At 50.4% G+C, this 14,996-nt stretch overlaps 2 protein-coding genes and 1 long non-coding RNA gene across 8 annotated transcripts; 2 read left to right on the forward strand and 1 right to left on the reverse strand.

The window, feature by feature from the left end:
• Positions 1–1,541: 1,541 nt before the first annotated feature.
• RRP7A (ribosomal RNA processing 7 homolog A) lies at positions 1,542–4,990 on the forward strand. 2 transcript variants are annotated; one of them, XM_053978885.1, is made up of 7 exons: positions 1,542–1,611; positions 1,871–2,013; positions 2,193–2,318; positions 2,591–2,714; positions 3,324–3,421; positions 3,834–4,032; positions 4,506–4,990. In XM_053978885.1, exons 1-7 carry the CDS (start codon positions 1,560–1,562, stop codon positions 4,589–4,591), a joined length of 828 nt encoding a protein of 275 aa, XP_053834860.1. In that variant the 5' UTR covers positions 1,542–1,559; the 3' UTR covers positions 4,592–4,990. The 2 variants fall into 2 exon arrangements, with proteins under 2 accessions (XP_053834860.1, XP_053834861.1); XM_053978886.1 differs by lacking the exon at positions 2,193–2,318.
• An 885-nt stretch (positions 4,991–5,875) lies between these two features.
• On the reverse strand, positions 5,876–14,971 carry SERHL2 (serine hydrolase like 2). Of its 5 annotated transcripts, XM_053978883.1 has the most exons (13): positions 14,572–14,875; positions 14,298–14,470; positions 13,272–13,496; positions 13,087–13,200; positions 11,975–12,016; positions 11,223–11,242; positions 10,957–11,031; positions 10,101–10,210; positions 9,750–9,829; positions 9,381–9,415; positions 8,549–8,625; positions 7,001–7,094; positions 5,876–6,676 (listed from the first exon to the last, which is right to left on the reverse strand). In XM_053978883.1, exons 3-13 carry the CDS (start codon positions 13,417–13,419, stop codon positions 6,560–6,562), a joined length of 912 nt encoding a protein of 303 aa, XP_053834858.1. In that variant the 5' UTR covers positions 13,420–13,496; positions 14,298–14,470; positions 14,572–14,875; the 3' UTR covers positions 5,876–6,559. The 5 variants fall into 5 exon arrangements, with proteins under 5 accessions (XP_053834858.1, XP_053834857.1, XP_053834855.1 ...); XM_053978882.1 differs by lacking the exons at positions 14,298–14,470; positions 14,572–14,875 and adding an exon at positions 14,892–14,971; XM_053978880.1 differs by lacking the exon at positions 14,298–14,470.
• On the forward strand, positions 10,137–11,895 carry LOC128808082 (uncharacterized). Its single transcript, XR_008437363.1, has 2 exons — positions 10,137–10,225; positions 10,491–11,895. It is a non-coding gene; the product is annotated as an uncharacterized LOC128808082 (long non-coding RNA).
• Positions 14,972–14,996: the final 25 nt, after the last annotated feature.

The following is a 14,996-nucleotide window of genomic DNA, read 5'->3' on the forward strand; positions in this document are numbered from 1 at the left end:
TTCTAACATTGAGTCAATTGCGCTTCCTGAGTGAATGTAGGAATTTCCAAACTGATAACGTGATGAAGAGCAAGAGGAACTTATGAGTGAGAGAACTGTTACTCTGTTACCTTTTAGTCTGTTTCATACAAATTAGCAGCTGACTCTTGCTACTAAATTGAAGCCATTTGTGTCCATGTAATTCCAATTCTCTTTTTACAAAAAAAAAAAAAAGCAACCTTTGTTACTGACAGTCTAGTCATTTAAAAAGTAATTTTATAGCAAAACCAGCTCTGAGATCAGGGTATCTGTTCTAGGTGAAGTGGGATACTTTATTACCAGCTAGACAGAAGGCTGTGTAAGTGTGAAACGTATTGGGGGCGCATCTCTTGCCTCTTCTGAAAGAATGGAGAGACTCAAGGATTTTTTAGATTAATAGATTTGTGTCCTTTTGAAAAGCCAAGCAGCAAGATGCATTTTAACTTACAGTTAAACTCTCCCTTATGTTTAAGTTATCTGAGAGTTTATGATGGCATTGACATACTTCCTTGGAAGAAGGAAGTATGCTCTGTTCCACAGCTCTGTGATCCATGGCAGCATATTCTTATTTTTTTACAAATTGGTGAATTATGTGGGTGTCCAAACACCACTCCATGGCTCGTCTTACAGCAGTGTCTTGGTGTACATTGATGTTCTGGTCTTGGTCAGCTCTTTAATGCACCATTGCATGGCTTCTTCTGTTGGGCACTGAAACAAAAAGTAACTGTTTATTCCCAGTTTTTACCAGATTATTCCCAATCCCTTTCAGGTAGTTCACCTTGGCTCTCCAGTTTCTCCTGGGCATCCTGCAATTGTCATGCTAATCATGATTTCGAACCTACCACCTTCTTTCTACATTTATCCTCATGCAACATGGTTATATTTTTGTGTTATTTTGTTTTGTGTTTTTTTTTTTTCCTTCTGGGCTGGTAGAAATTATGAACTTGCATATGAAATACTAATTGCCTGCACTCTGAATTAATGTGCATTAATTTAGATATTAAATTAAATGGCTGGCCAGGACAGGTGGTAGGTAATTTGTAATCGTGTTTCTTTTGTTTATTTTGGGTTTCTTTTATTTCAAAAGTGTGAGGACTTCTGAAATGATGCCACAGTGTGCAAGTTTGGTATATTTTCATGGCTTTTGCATGTACCTTCTGATAATGCTCATTAACTTGACTTTTTGTTGGATCAATTCTCCATATCATGTCATATTTTGTCACCTCCTACATTTGTCTTGCTTCAGTATTTTTAAAATGGTTCTGTCTTCCATTACAAATTCGTCTGTAAAGCTTTTTTGAGTTTTTTTTTTTATTAACAAGAATCTTTAAAAACAATTGCATTTGAATGTTTCTACATCTCTTTAAGATTTACTTGCCTCTCTCGGATTAAGGACAGTGCGTGAGTTTTACACTGTTTTTACAAAAACATGAACTCAACCCCGGGGCTGCGGCGAGTCCAGCCGCCGCCATTATCAGGGCCGCGCGGCGCCCGTGGAACTACAGCTCCCGGCGGCCCCCGCGCCGCCGCGCGCAGAGAAGATGGCGGCCGCCACGGGGCGTGCGGCGGGAGCCGCGCCGCCGGGATATACGGGTGAGGGGCAGCGCGGGGCACCGGGAGCGGGGCCGGCGGGATATACGGGTGAGGGGCAGCGCGGGGCACCGGGAGCAGGGCCGGCGGGATATACGGGTGAGGGGCAGCGCGGGGCACCGGGAGCGGGGCCGGCGGGGTACACGGGTGAGGGGCAGCGCGGGGCACCGGGAGCGGGACCGGCGGGGTACACGGGTGAGGGGCAGCGCGGGGAACGGGGCCGGGGCGGCAGCGGCGTCTCAGAGCGGTGCGTCCCTCGCAGCTCTGGCGGTGAAGTTCGCGGAGCGGCAGCGCTCGCACCACTGCCTGTTGGTGAAGGAGCACCAGGTGCGGGAAGGGGCCGACACCGCGCACCCGCCTCGCCGCACCCTCTTCGTCCTCAACGTGCCCCCGTACTGCGGCCCGGTGAGTGGGGGCCGAGGGCGGGGCTTGGGGGCCCGGGAGCCGGCGTGCCTCGGGGCTGCTGCGGGCAAGAGGGTCGGGCTGGGGCCGGGGAGCCGCCCGGAGAGCTCTGCCGGCTGTTCGAGGGAGGCATCGCTCCTGCTTTGCTGTACCGCGTGTTTTCTCTTACTCTTCGTGTTAAGGACTCTTTGTCTAGGCTGTTCTCTCGCTGCGGGCATGTGCAGTCTGTGGACATCCGTGACAAGGCAGGGCCAGGAGAGAAAAAAGATAAACTGGCGTCCAAATTCTTTGACCACAAAACTCTAAAGGTAAAGCTTGGGCGGGGGAGAGGAATACTAATGCTTCAGTGGGAAAAGATGGCAAATACTGAATTATTCTCTTCAGAGCACGAGGCACAGGAAACCATATGGGACATTGGGTGACATGATTACTTACTTAAGTTTACACTGTCTTTTTTTTTTGCTGTCCTACTGCCTCTTGTGGTTTGATTTTTATTTTAAGTTATTTGTACTGCAGTTCCTTGCTCCATTACCAATTTCTCTTACATATCTGACTCACTGGGCTGTTTTCTTTCTTTCAGGGATTTCAAGTAGCATACGTGGTGTTCAGGAAACCAGCAGCTGTCCAGGCAGCCAAGGCTCTATCACAGGAAGGTCCTTTGCTAATATCAACAGAGAGCCACCCTGTGAAAACCGGCATCAGCAGTATGTCAGCTCTGACAGTCTTTCTGTGGGCTAATGCTGGGGAAGAACTATACTCATTGTTTGCTGAATTCTACCCTGCATGTCCCATTTGTTCTAAGCTGGGGGGATGTCCAGTGTTTTGTGTTCTTTTATTATTTGCAGAGTGGTAATCTTACTGAACCAGATGTTTAGGTCTGGTCTGGTGACCCTATGGGAGAGTGCGGAAGGGTCCTTTTTTCCTGACATTTTTTCAGTATTGCATAGATTCAGAGATACTATCTGCATCTTGTCCTCAAAATGGAGACCAGACTTGTGCAACAGGCCCGGGATGTCTGTCAAGTTGACAGCACTTCACATATAATTGCTTGACAGAAGCACAGCCCTGAATATTGTGCCCCTTGGGCTTACGGCTAGCCCACTTCTGCCTGGGCAAGTTGCAAACTCTTCCCATGGCATATTGACGGTGCTCTCAGCCAAGTCAGTTTGAGCTGTGGCAGGGGGGAAGCTGAACACAAATGGGATGAGTACGTCCTTCCCCCATGCTAGAGTTCACTCTAGAGCTGCCCAAAAGCACCACACTAGCCTGCTTCTAACAGCAGCTGCTGCTGCCTTGTGCCCTCTCTGTCTCAGAGTGGATCGCCAGCTATGAGGCCTCCATCGTGGATCCGAAGGAGCTGAAGGCTGAGGTGGATGCCTACATGCAAGACTATGATAAAAAGATGGCAGAGGTGAGGCCAGGCTAGGGAAGGAACCCAGCTAAGCAGTTTTCTTGGGGAAGAGGGAAAGAAGAGAGATTTCTCAGTGCTCCAGCCATAGTGGAAAGGGCTGAGGGTCTCTCTGTTCGGCAGAGGTTTTATACTCCCAGTTGCTGGTGGGCAGTCAGACCCAGGTTTGGTGTGCAACACCTGACCCTTCCCCCAGGGCTTACAACAGATATCCACAAATAAACTGGTTTGTAGCTGACAAGCAAGCAGTGTTGTGACTGAGAGTTGAATGTCTGCTGCCCTGATCCCAGGCCTTCCTTTAAATCTTGTATGGAAGCAGGAGCTGTAACTTTGCCTGTGTTTAAGGGAGGGCTGTGGGGAGCTGTGCATAGGTTGTGCATCTGCACTGGGCTGCCTCACCCTCCTGTCCTTACAGGAAGAAGCCAAAGCAGCCAAGGAGGAGGGTGTTCCAGATGAGGAGGGCTGGGTGAAGGTGACCCGGAAGGGCCGGAAGCCCGGCCTGCCCCGGACAGAGGCTGCCAACCTGCGTGTGCTGGAGAAGGAGAAACAGAAAAGGGCCCGCAAAGAACTGCTCAACTTCTATGCCTGGCAGCATCGCGAGACCAAGAGAGAGCGTGAGTGTTCAAGTGTCCTCCTACCCCTGCCTGGGTCTTGTCTCTCACACTGTGGTGCAAAGAGCATCCTTCTGCCTTCAGGGGAGGCTACATCCAGCTGCCACTAAGCAACTGGCTGGCTGGATCTGAATGGCCTCTTGCCACCACCTAGCAAGGTGTCCTAGCAAGGACTGCTGGAATATTTTGTGGGAGGGTGTGGTTTTCCAAGAGGTGCTTATTCAGTCTACACAAAGGCAGTGATTGAAGGGGGAAACTAGCCAATTCCTCCTCAAGAGGGAGCTGCAGCACCGTGGGAGATAAACAGCTGGAGTCCCAGCTTGGCACTCAGCTGAGGTGTAAAAGGACCTGCTCTGGGACATGTGTGTTTGTGGCTGTTGGGACTGAGCTCCTCCACTGTGTGGAAGTGAAGCTCCCAGGAGAGGGAGATCTGCTGCTCTTGAGTGACCTGTTCTTTCGCCTTCTCTGTGTTTTAGACATTGCCCAGTTGAGGAAGAAATTTGAGGAGGACAAGCAGAGGATTGCACTGATGCGAGCCCAGCGCAAGTTTCGGCCATACTAGGTTGTACTGAGCTGTTCTTCAGGTGCTTGTGCTGGAGAGGGTAGGAGAGATGCCTACTGACTCCATTTGCCAAAGGATTTTGAGGAATTGAGGCAGCTTTGGGTTGCCTCTACCCTTGGATCTGAAATTGGAGATCCCAGCAACTGCTGCTGGAAGAAAGTTCCCTTTACTTGCACCAGTATCCTCCTGCTTTTCTGTCATTCAGCCCCATGGCACCACTTCTCAGGGTGCTCAGGTCAAGGGGCTGAAGCACATCCTGTGACAACATGTATCTCCCTGTCACCCAAAACCACAGCTCCTAAAGCTTGGTGAGAACTGGGATTGACCTAGCACAGCCTCTGCAGGGGCAGGGAATGGCTGAAGAACTGTAAATAAACTGCTGCTACTGTTTTCAGAACACGGGAATGCTTCTCTCTTCCCCCCCGTCCCCCAGTCTCCCATAGGAAACAGCTCCCTGTGTGCTGGGGTGGTGATAAAAATTGTGGCTTGTAACCTGATGCTTCTTTGCACATTTTATTGAAGGAATGAGGAGGGAAGTGACTTTAGGAAAAACCTAACTGCAACTTGTTGTCACAAGGAAAGATCAGTGGTTTGGTACAGAGCCCTACCCCTTCTCTTGGTGATTCCCTCTCTGGCCAAGTGTTGCAGTGCCCAGTCATCCAGCTGTGCATGGAGCTCTGCAGCCTTGTCTAGGCCATGGGAAATTCCTGATACCCAGCACTGTTGCAAGAACAAATGCCACTTTGAGCAGCCTGGTTTGGAAGGAGAAACCAAACTCCAGGCCCTGTTTCCACTTAACCTGTCCCCAGCCCACAGAAGGCACGTAAGGATGGCAGCAGGCATGTTTAGGTGTGGGGCAATGGTTTTGTACTGCTCCTATAGCATTTGTGCAGCTCTGGAATAGTGGTAGGTCTGTAATCGAAGTAACCCACCCAGCCCCAGGCTTTTACACATTTATTTTACTATCTGCAGCCTCGCTAGAGATGTGACCATGAATGTAAGGTGGGAGTGGTGGTAAATTCCAGAGAACTGAGATAAAATGGATTTACCCTCTCCTAAAAAACTGACTGCAAATACAGTTTGCATTGATTGCAGAGATGACAGGCCTGCCTGCTTCAGTGGGCTTTTTGCATCAATTTAACTGGGAGGCAGATCCTTAATAAGGCCTACCTAAGGCAGACAGTGTGTAAAAATTGCTGCTTCCCAAGATGCATTTTAGCTGTTTGGGTGAGTGGCCTGAAAGAGAAAGGAGGTTTGTTCTCCTATAGAGTCAAGGAGACAGACTTAACATTAGAGCATTGATCTTTATTTAGGACAGAAATTGTCTCTGCCAACTTTTCCATAATTTGTAGTTCTCCCAACTGCTTCAGCTAGAGGATTAGGGATTCTCTAGTGTTCATTAAAATGGCCTTCTCTGCACAGGTGAGCTCTTACTTAAGCTGATTCTTAAACAGTAGCTCTCACAGTGGAACAGAGACACTGAGGCCCTCTGAGCTCAGGCATCTATGGAAGTAAGCAGAGAAGGAGAACACTTTCCTTGTTTTTTTTAAATCCTGGGAGCAGCCTGTCCGCACTATCCTCAGGGAGGAGGCAAGATGAGCCACCTCTATTGCAGTGCCAAAGCTGGTGGTGCTGCTGCTGTCACAGAGGATGCCTCTGCCTTATGTTCTGCTCTGTTCGGAGCGTGCAAGTTCAGAGTAAGCCAAGGGGAAGGCCACTCTGGGCCTCTATCCCTGTACTCACAGAGCTCGAAGTAGAGCAAAGATTCCTTTTCCCTTTGGAAAATGAGATACTTTGCTCAGCTCTCCTTCAGAGTACCCCTGGCAGACCTGCTTCCACCCTGCAGTGAGCTAAGCACAGGAAAGATTATCACGATCTAATGTTGGATGTGAGGTAGGAATGGTGACAATTCTGGAGCTTGCTTGTTAGCTCCCAGTTCTCCTGGACTGCTGCAGCTGTGAGGGCTTCCTAGAGTCTGGCCCTGGTGTTCTGTGCTGTCAAGAAGTTGCTGATGATCCCAGATACCACCTCGGGCTCATTCAGGTGCACAAAATGACTCCCAGGCACTTCTGCTAGCTGGATGTGCTGGAGGGAAAGGACACAAGAAGATGTGGACTAGGAAAGTGTTCCCTCAAGCACACACTGCTTGCTGTGTGACACTCGTGGGAAGGGACAGGGCAAGTGAGGCAGGGAAGAGCTGGGTCCAGAGGGCAGTACTAACTTGGGACTTTGGCAGCAGGGACAAAGTTGACTTCCTCCCCTGACTCCACCCCCCCCCCCTCCCCCATGTGAGGGCTGTGCTGTTCAGGACAATCACCAGTGGAGGGTGTCCACCAAGGTCAGCTGCTTCCCAGCTGCTGCTCCCAGGTTGGTGGCAAATCGAGATTCAAGGATGATGTTTGCTCTCACCTCTTTGAGGGTAGACTCAAATGCCTCCTGCAGGGCTTTCACAAAGTGATTTCTGCTGGGTAGGTTGTGTGGTACCAAGAGTCCATCTTTTGATCTGAAAAACAACAGTGAGGCTTAGTACAGCACCCAGTGTGCCTCCATTTGTCTTTGTGGCTGCCCTGGGCAGAATCAGTGTCCCCAATACAGTAGGTGACAAACCCAACTGTTTTTTCCAGGCTGCTCGTAAACAGCAGGTGACAGGGTCATACATGGTAGTCAGAGTGCACTGCCCAGCTTGGCTAAGCAGCTATTTTTTATCAAACTAAAAGGTGTAAAACCTTGGGTGACTGCCTAGTGGTATCAGAGTGGAGACTGGCTAAATATTGTCCTCCCAGAGCTGACTCTTTAACTGGTCTGAAAGCATCATTCCCTACCCCTGCTCTGCCTTCTACTCTTAACTTCTTTCCTTAGAGTTTCCACATCTCCCCTCAGTCCCTTCTGCCTCTCTTTGCTGCTTATTTAGCCAGGTTATGGCCTGCTCAGAGAGGGAGGTACCAGGGCAGTTGCCCTGGAGAAGTCAGCATTTGATCTCCCACAGAGCTAAGATCATGCTGTCTCCTACTGTGCTGGTGGTGGGACAAGGGAACATCCCAGGCTCAATGGCATTTCTATGGCACAGAGGACTGGGCCTCAGCACAATGTTACATTTCTGGACAAGCAGGAATAACCTGAACCTGTTACAATACTACAACAGATCAGGGAAGCCAAAACTGCACCTCTTTTCTCAGCTGCTAGCACTTCTTGTTTTCTAGACAATCTTTTAACAGCACCCCACCAGCCAAGGTAGCCAGAGCCCTGCACACCTTGCCTTCAAAGGAGATGGGAAAAAGCAGAGGATGACTCGCAGGACAAGCTGTGCACCCAGACAGCTTAAGAGCTTGGCAAGCTACTGGCCATGTCCCCAGAGCTGCTTGCCCCAGGTGCCACAGGAGAGAGCTTGCAGGAGCTCAGTCAGACCAGGGGCTTCAGGAGCAGCTGGAGGAGATGGGAACTGCTGTAGATTCACCTCTTTGCTCAGGCAAGAGGTTTTGGGGCCTGGAGAAGGGGGCAGGCTGGGTTGCTGACTGTGGTAGAGTTCAGGTCAGGAGGACAGCAAGTAGGTGTGGTGCTGTGGAGAGTCATGTATTTGCCAGGATGGCCCCTTGCTGCAGTACCAAGGAATGGAAAGTTGTGAGGTGGGATTGTGAGGCCAAGAGCATGGGGAAGATGGGGCAGGACTAACGTTTCCTCAGTCAATTCCTTGCACCAGAGAGTCCCAGCCTGAAAGTAGAGTGCCAGGCTGGGAGGATGTTCCAGTTGCTGTCTGCCTTCTCTAGGAGCCTGCCCAACCCAGGGCAGTGGTGGGGAATTGGGAAATACTTCTCACATGTGAAGCTGTACTGTTACACCAGCTGGCCAAAAGTCTGGATGAATAGTGTAGAGGAAGGGGTAGTGGAGGACTCCTTCCTAGCCTTCATTCCTTCTACTGAGGGAGACAGCAAGGGTTGGTATGGTTTGTGCCTCACTTACACAATGATGAGAACACGGTCCTGGATCTTCTGCAGGAGCTTCACACACTGCTCCACCGTGAAGAACTCTCGACTCTGCTGCAGGTGCAAAGAGAGGGAAAGTGTCAAAGCTCAGGGACAGCAGCTGGGAGCAGAGGGTGTCCCCAAGCCCTCCTGCACAAGGGGCTCTGAAGATAGAAGTAACTGTGGCCCTGAAGCTTCCATGCTGGGACATGACACGTGTCCAGGCTGCACACAGGAGTAGATGGCTCTGCAAAGGCTCCTTCTGTCCAGCTGTGTTTCAGGGCTGCCAACAGCATTGCCTGCTGGGCTGCAGCACATATGGGAATGATCTCATAGAGAAAAGCTTTAAAAATTCTTTTACTAAAAAGGAGAGAGTACATTACCCTGACTTCCATATCCTGACAGTAGCACAGATAGAGGAGGCCCTAATTGCTCAAAAGTGGCACAAAACTATCAAAATACCAAACCTAAGGACTTTGTTCGACTCCCCTTCAGGTCATCTGACAAAGAAGCTGACAGAAAGCATCCATCCATCTGCTGCCTGAAGACTTGTTAACAGCAGGCAAATGTGGCCAGGAGGCCCTGGGGCAGAGGAACTTTTTAAAAAACAAACGGTAACATTTTCCAGTGACTCTGTAAGCTGAATCAATGATCAAGTGCAGGCTCTTTTAAAAGCATAATTTAAAGGACATGTGGGAATTGGGGAAGCAGAAAGTAAGCAGCTGGGTGGAGGAAGGCCCTAGCTCAGTGAGCAGGCATCTTCTATCTGAGTGTTCTGTAAGCTCACGGCTCCAAAGTAGCAGGGGGCATATCAGAAGAGCAGTGCTCACCGTACGGGCTCTCATGTCTCTGTTATACACCAGCCCTAGAAAGAAAAAACAGAAGATTTTCATGTTTCATAGGAGCAGGAGTTGTTCTTTTTTAGCTCACTTTGGGGTCTGCCCAAGACTTTCTGAGATGGGAGGAATAGGATTAATTCAGATTTCTCCTTTTTTAAAATTTTTTTCTTTAGCTGTTCTATGATTTGAGCACCAAACCCAGTTGCTGGGAATGGAGAACTCGGCCTCCTGACTTAATTGATCCCATTCAGGCTGTGTAGATGTATAGCTAGGGCACCCTGTACCCTGCAGAAGACAATGGCTGTTGGCACCAGTCTCTTCCCACGCCCAGCAGTGGCCCAGCAGCACACAGCCCCTTACCAGCGGGTGTCTCAGTTGCTCCTCGCTGCAGCAGGATTGCCCCACCCTCTGCTGTCAGATGGCTGTTTGCTTCTAAAAGCCTGAGGGAGACATGGCAGAGAGATTGTGATGCTGGGAAAAGGGAGGAAGTGAAGCAAAAATGCCATGACAAGGTGACGGTGAGCTCTCAGGCTGCTTCAGAAAGGAGCAGGAAGAAGCAGCACCTTCTGGCAGCAGAAGCAATCTTGCTGGGATTCCAGAAAAGGACTTGAAAGATGAAATGCAGGGATGGTTTTCCTTTCTCATTTGTGCAGCTCTAACTCTGTCAAGGTGAAGGCAGGCAGTAAATGAAGAGGATGGATGGGAACCCACCTCTGCAATGCTGCTTCAGGACTCCGTGCTTTGGGAGTTTGCTGCTTTGCCTCTAGACTCAGTAGTCTGTCGATCACCCTGCGTTTTGATTTCAGCCATGCCTCAGTGTCCTGAAACACAGAGAGGTAGGGAAGAGGAGTAACCCCTTTCTTCTGAATGATTTTACCCCTTACTGGAGAGTGGAAGAGGGAATTTCACTCCTCAACATCCCTCAGAACTGGTACCAGTTACAGGTATCTTATTAAAAATGCTGAGAGAAAGGGAACATCAATACTGCTGTAATGAACTTAATAACTTTTTATCCTTGCCATCTTTTCTAACCCTTCCTACCTCACTTCTGACTTGAGGACAGCTCTCCAAAGTTTGGTATTTTTTGTCTCTCTGATCTAGGGCTTCTGTCCCACTACTGCCAGCGAAAACTCCAGCATCTGGTAGCAATGACGGCAAGTTGGGAATGTAGCTTTATGAACTGCCAGGAACAGAAAAAAATCTACCAATCTTGTACCCAGGTCACCCAATAAGCTGCTGGCAAAAAGATAACCTCAGCTGGCAGTTGCCTGGTCAGAGGTTCCAGTTTCCTGTGTACAAAGGCTTGGCACAGACAAGCAAATTTCAGTGCTAAGGGACTGTAGGATGTGGAGTTCTACAAGTGTGCCCCAAGGGCCACCCTAAGGATTGACTTCAGTCTGTGCCACAAGGAGCAGATCAGTTCCTGCCAAAAGAAAGAGCCCTAGGACTTGTGTGACCTGCCAGGAAGTTGTCACATCAGTGCTTTCTCTGAACAAGTGAAGGAAAGAAAAAAACCATCTATTTTTGTATTTTAAAAAAGTGAAGGGAAGGACACATGAGCTCTAACCTCTGGAGCTAGAAGAAAGCCAAGACTTTCCAACAGGATCAGCTTGTCCACCATCTCAGGATAAAGGAAACAGAACTGAAGAGAGATGAAACAATAAGAAAATGAAAAGCTGAGCACTGAGTGATGTCTTTATCCTGTTGCATGGGAGAGGGGTCAGGGAAGGGCCTCTCCTCCCCTGAGATCCAGATCTGTCCCTTCATTCCTCTCCCATTTGTTGTCGCAGCTGCAGAAATCACAACCCCATGAAGAAATGATGCTTTACTCACCATTCCTGCCACAGCCCCACCTGCAAAGAAGAAAAGGGTGCTCAATAATGCACAGAACAGCCCCTGGTAACAGAAATTCACTTTCCCCACAGCAGGAGCTGCGTCAGAGATAAAAATGTGCATTGTACTATGGGACAAAACCCCACTACAGAGGAGAGCTCTCCCAGCCCACAACATGCAGGCAGAGACCAAGGCTGTTGACCTCCTGTGTTCCCCATCTTGTGCCATTCCCACCTCCCTCAGACAGCAAAGGCCAAGGAGGAGTTACTCTTTAAAATGTCTTGGTGTGCAGGTCCTGTTAGCTGTGACTAGAGCAGCCCTGGGAAGCAAACTCCAAATTGTGGCAAAATCAAATAATATCCCAAGCTCAAAGGGATGGATCCTGGAGTCCAGTTCTGCTCAGGCAGCTTTACAGCCCACCAAATGGGGCTGTTCCCAGGCTTTGTGGGGACCAGGCAGGAAGGCCTGCTGCTGTGAATTCTCCTGTGTAGACCACCCCTCTTTACCACTCACTGTTCCGACCTGCGAGTGGGGGAAATTCTTACAGCAAGAGTTACCACTGTCTGTATGGCAGGGTCTTGAAAACAGGCATTTCAAGCACAGGAACAGATTTCTGAATCACTCAAGCAGGAACCTGGCATTTGGCATAATATAATAAATATTCCAACCCAGCTCCTAGCAGCGTGTTTTGGATGTTAATTATCTACTGCTTTCTATTAATCTCACAGTTTACAAGGGCTAGAGCCACTTACCCATACTGTGACCCATCAGTGTGAACCGTCTCCACTGCAAGGCTAAATGGCAACAGAGAAAAACAGACAGTGCTACATTAGAAACCAGAGCAGCAACATCTTGCTGCTTCTCCACTGACATGGGTCCTTTCCTCCCAGGAGGGTTTTTGCACTGCCACATTTGCTTCTTAATCCAGAAACCAAGCAGCTAAGTAGGCTGATTTTAAAGAAAAAGAGCATTTACCACCTCATTTCCATGGTAGTTAAGTCATACAGCTCTCAAGCTCTCTCTGTATGTCAAACAAACTCCAGCAAAGTCCCGTTCACTGCCAGATATGAGACTGGAAAGAAGAAGAGGAGCCTGACTGCGTAGCATCTGGTGGAAGAGAGAAACCTTTACAGAGCATCCTGCTGCAGGGCATTCTGCAAGACATGTAAGGACACAGAGCCAGGTCTGCTGCATTGAGGGAAGTATGATTCCAAGTGAAAGCTTTCTGCACCATTTAGCACATCAGGCTCTTCAGTCCATTTTTAGGGCACTCTGGGAGCCATATAGGAAAATACAGCTTTATCAGTGCTGCCCATCTGAAATATATCTCACTGAAAGATGGGATTTACTCTCTGGAACATCTGAGAGCTTCTAGAGGCTCTTTTGTATACTGAATGGGGAATGTAAAACCACACATGCTAAATATACAGATGGACAATTATATCAGGAGTTATTAGGAGTACAGAACACTTTGACTTTCAGATTTCTCTGCATGATACTAAAGCAAGTAGCAAACTGCCATCAGGGAGAACCAGAAGCTTCCAACTTACACCTAACACTGCTTAGGGGTCATTGACTGCTTCCAAAAAGCCAGTCTGGCAAAACCATTTAGTTGCATCCTCCACTTCACCACTACAGCTTTTTTTTTAGTACAGAAACATCCAGGGTTTTACAGTTTCTTCCTTTCTCAAACAGTGAGAAAGAGGGATGCTTATTCAGTCACAAAGCGCTGGCTAACATCAAACTGAGAAGCAGGGGGAACATTCCTCTCCTGGCAGAAAATGCTGCTTGCTTGTTGGAAAGAGCAGGACCAATACAGCACCCCTGCACAAGCACCTCCTCGAGGGTTCCTTCAACTACCTACCTGCTGCCACCCGGCGCACATCAGTCACATAATCTAGGAAATGGTAGGGGCAGCCTGCAGGTCGGTGGGAGGACAAACCATGGCCTGAAAAATCCATTGCCACATAATAACAACCTGAAAGGGAAAGAGTAGCAGATGTGCAGACGGGCCACACAACGCAAGCCGTCCTGATGAGCCAGACCTACCTCTGGGGAGCAGTGGAATGAGCTTGTCAAAGGTGTTGGCATTGTCCAACCAGCCATGCAAACACAGCACAGGGTGTCCCTCCGAGGGTCCCCAGGCCTTGGCTGCCACATGTCCCCAGGGCACAGGGAACTTCAACTCTGAGGACATGCCAAAAACAGGGTGATGTCCTTGGAGAGTCAGGTACTTGGAGTAGGTCCCAGGGGTCTTGTTAATGGTCTAGAGCTCTGAAAGGAGTAATACAGGTCTTTAGTAACTCACCAGTCTCCTGTGGTCTTAATTAGCAGCTTGGTGATTTATAGCTCCCCATTCAACATCCCAAGCTGCCATTCCTGACTGCCTGTTTGGGGAATCCTCCTCCCAGCACGTACTAGCTATGCTCCTAGGAAGAAATAAGCTTTCCCTACGCAGGAGAAGAAAGCCTTCTCTGTGTCTCTGCAGCAGCTGCAACCTGACCAGAAGGCACAGGAGATCTGGCAAGAAGGAACCACGCAGAATTCCCCCAGCTAGCTGCAGTCAGCCAGGCACCTGTCCTGCGCCAAAAAGACAGTTTGGGGAATAAGGATGCTGCCTCCAGCATTAGACTGTTACCACCTTGCCCTCTTTTACCTTAGTGCTTCTCTTTCGCACCACTGGTTGGCACATTTGCTAGAGCAGCTGGCTCCACACTGCACAGCAGGTGACTGCTACCACCCACCTGTGCACCCCTCAGGGCCAGGAACTTTTGCATGGGATATGGGTCCACAACCTGCCAGGCACTTGCTCGACCTCAAACCATCTCATCTATCTGGCAATTACTGACCCTTGCTCAAGTGCCAGCTCCTGAGTGAACCCAGCCTCTGGTGACCTTCCAATGGTGGTTTAAACATTTTCCTTTCATCCCTAAGCCACAGGCAACCTATCTCCAAATCTCTCATGTCACATCCCCTTCTCAAGTGACTTGTCTTGCGTATCTGCTCCCTTAAATAGCCCTCTGAGACCGCACAGCAATTAAATCACTCTACATCAAATCCCTCCTGAGCCCATACCTCTCTAAGGAGTGAGGACAGAGGGGGTAGGCTGCCGTCAGGGCCCTGATGGTCCCAATCAGCCAAGCCTGGGGCTCCCCATAAGTGTGTTTAAGCTCGGCCCAGGACCAGCAGTGCTGCAGGAGTGCCGGTCTCCATCACCCACGCCCTCTTCCCAGGAACCGTGGCGCTGCCTGCTGATCACGGGGCTGTGTCAGATCCCAGCTGCCCTCGCCGGGCCAGATCCTGACAAACAACCGTGGGCTGACTTTCCATAGTGTGACCATGGACCTACCCTGTCCTGAGGGCCTGGGCTTCTGGCAGAGCCTGATGGCCCTCCCCAGGCGGTCCTGCCTGAACCCAGCGGGCTCCGGCCCTATGATCCCCCCGGCCCCGGGGTAAGGCCTCCCTGGGCGGGCAGGAGGCGCCGCTCCACCCGGGCCTTCGCCTCGGGGTGCACTGGAGCGCCTGGTCCCGGTCCAGCTCCCGGCCCCGGGGAAGGGCTGCCCGGGGACCGACCCTCGCCCGGCGCCGAGAGCAGCTCCCGGAGCGTCACGGCCGACCCGGCCCCCTCTCCCCTCGCCGCCCTCCCGCGGCGCCCCGGCGCCCTCCTACCGCTCCGTGCGGCCGGGCCGGCTGAGCAGAGGCGGCGGCGGGGCCGGGCAGGGCCGGGCCGGCCGGCTGCACCGCCCCGCTGCCCGCCTCCCTGGGGCGCCCCGG

This window comes from Vidua macroura, chromosome 5 (genome assembly GCF_024509145.1).
Source record: "Vidua macroura isolate BioBank_ID:100142 chromosome 5, ASM2450914v1, whole genome shotgun sequence".
NCBI classification, from domain to species: Eukaryota; Metazoa; Chordata; class Aves; order Passeriformes; family Viduidae; genus Vidua; species Vidua macroura.

Excerpts from the sequence above, each read along its gene's own strand:
- RRP7A (XM_053978885.1), top strand. The coding sequence starts at position 1,560 with ATGGCGGCCGCCACGGGGCGTGCGGCGGGAGCCGCGCCGCCGGGATAT. Across the intron at positions 2,319-2,590 it reads TTGACCACAAAACTCTAAAG|GGATTTCAAGTAGCATACGT; the intron begins GTAAAGCTTGGG and ends TCTTTCTTTCAG. Across the intron at positions 3,422-3,833 it reads ATGATAAAAAGATGGCAGAG|GAAGAAGCCAAAGCAGCCAA; the intron begins GTGAGGCCAGGC and ends CTGTCCTTACAG.
- SERHL2 (XM_053978882.1), bottom strand. The coding sequence starts at position 13,419 with ATGTCCTCAGAGTTGAAGTTCCCTGTGCCCTGGGGACATGTGGCAGCC. Across the intron at positions 10,211-10,956 it reads GCTTTCTTCTAGCTCCAGAG|GACACTGAGGCATGGCTGAA; the intron begins GTTAGAGCTCAT and ends TCTGTGTTTCAG. Across the intron at positions 7,095-8,548 it reads GACCGTGTTCTCATCATTGT|ATCAAAAGATGGACTCTTGG; the intron begins GTAAGTGAGGCA and ends GTTGTTTTTCAG.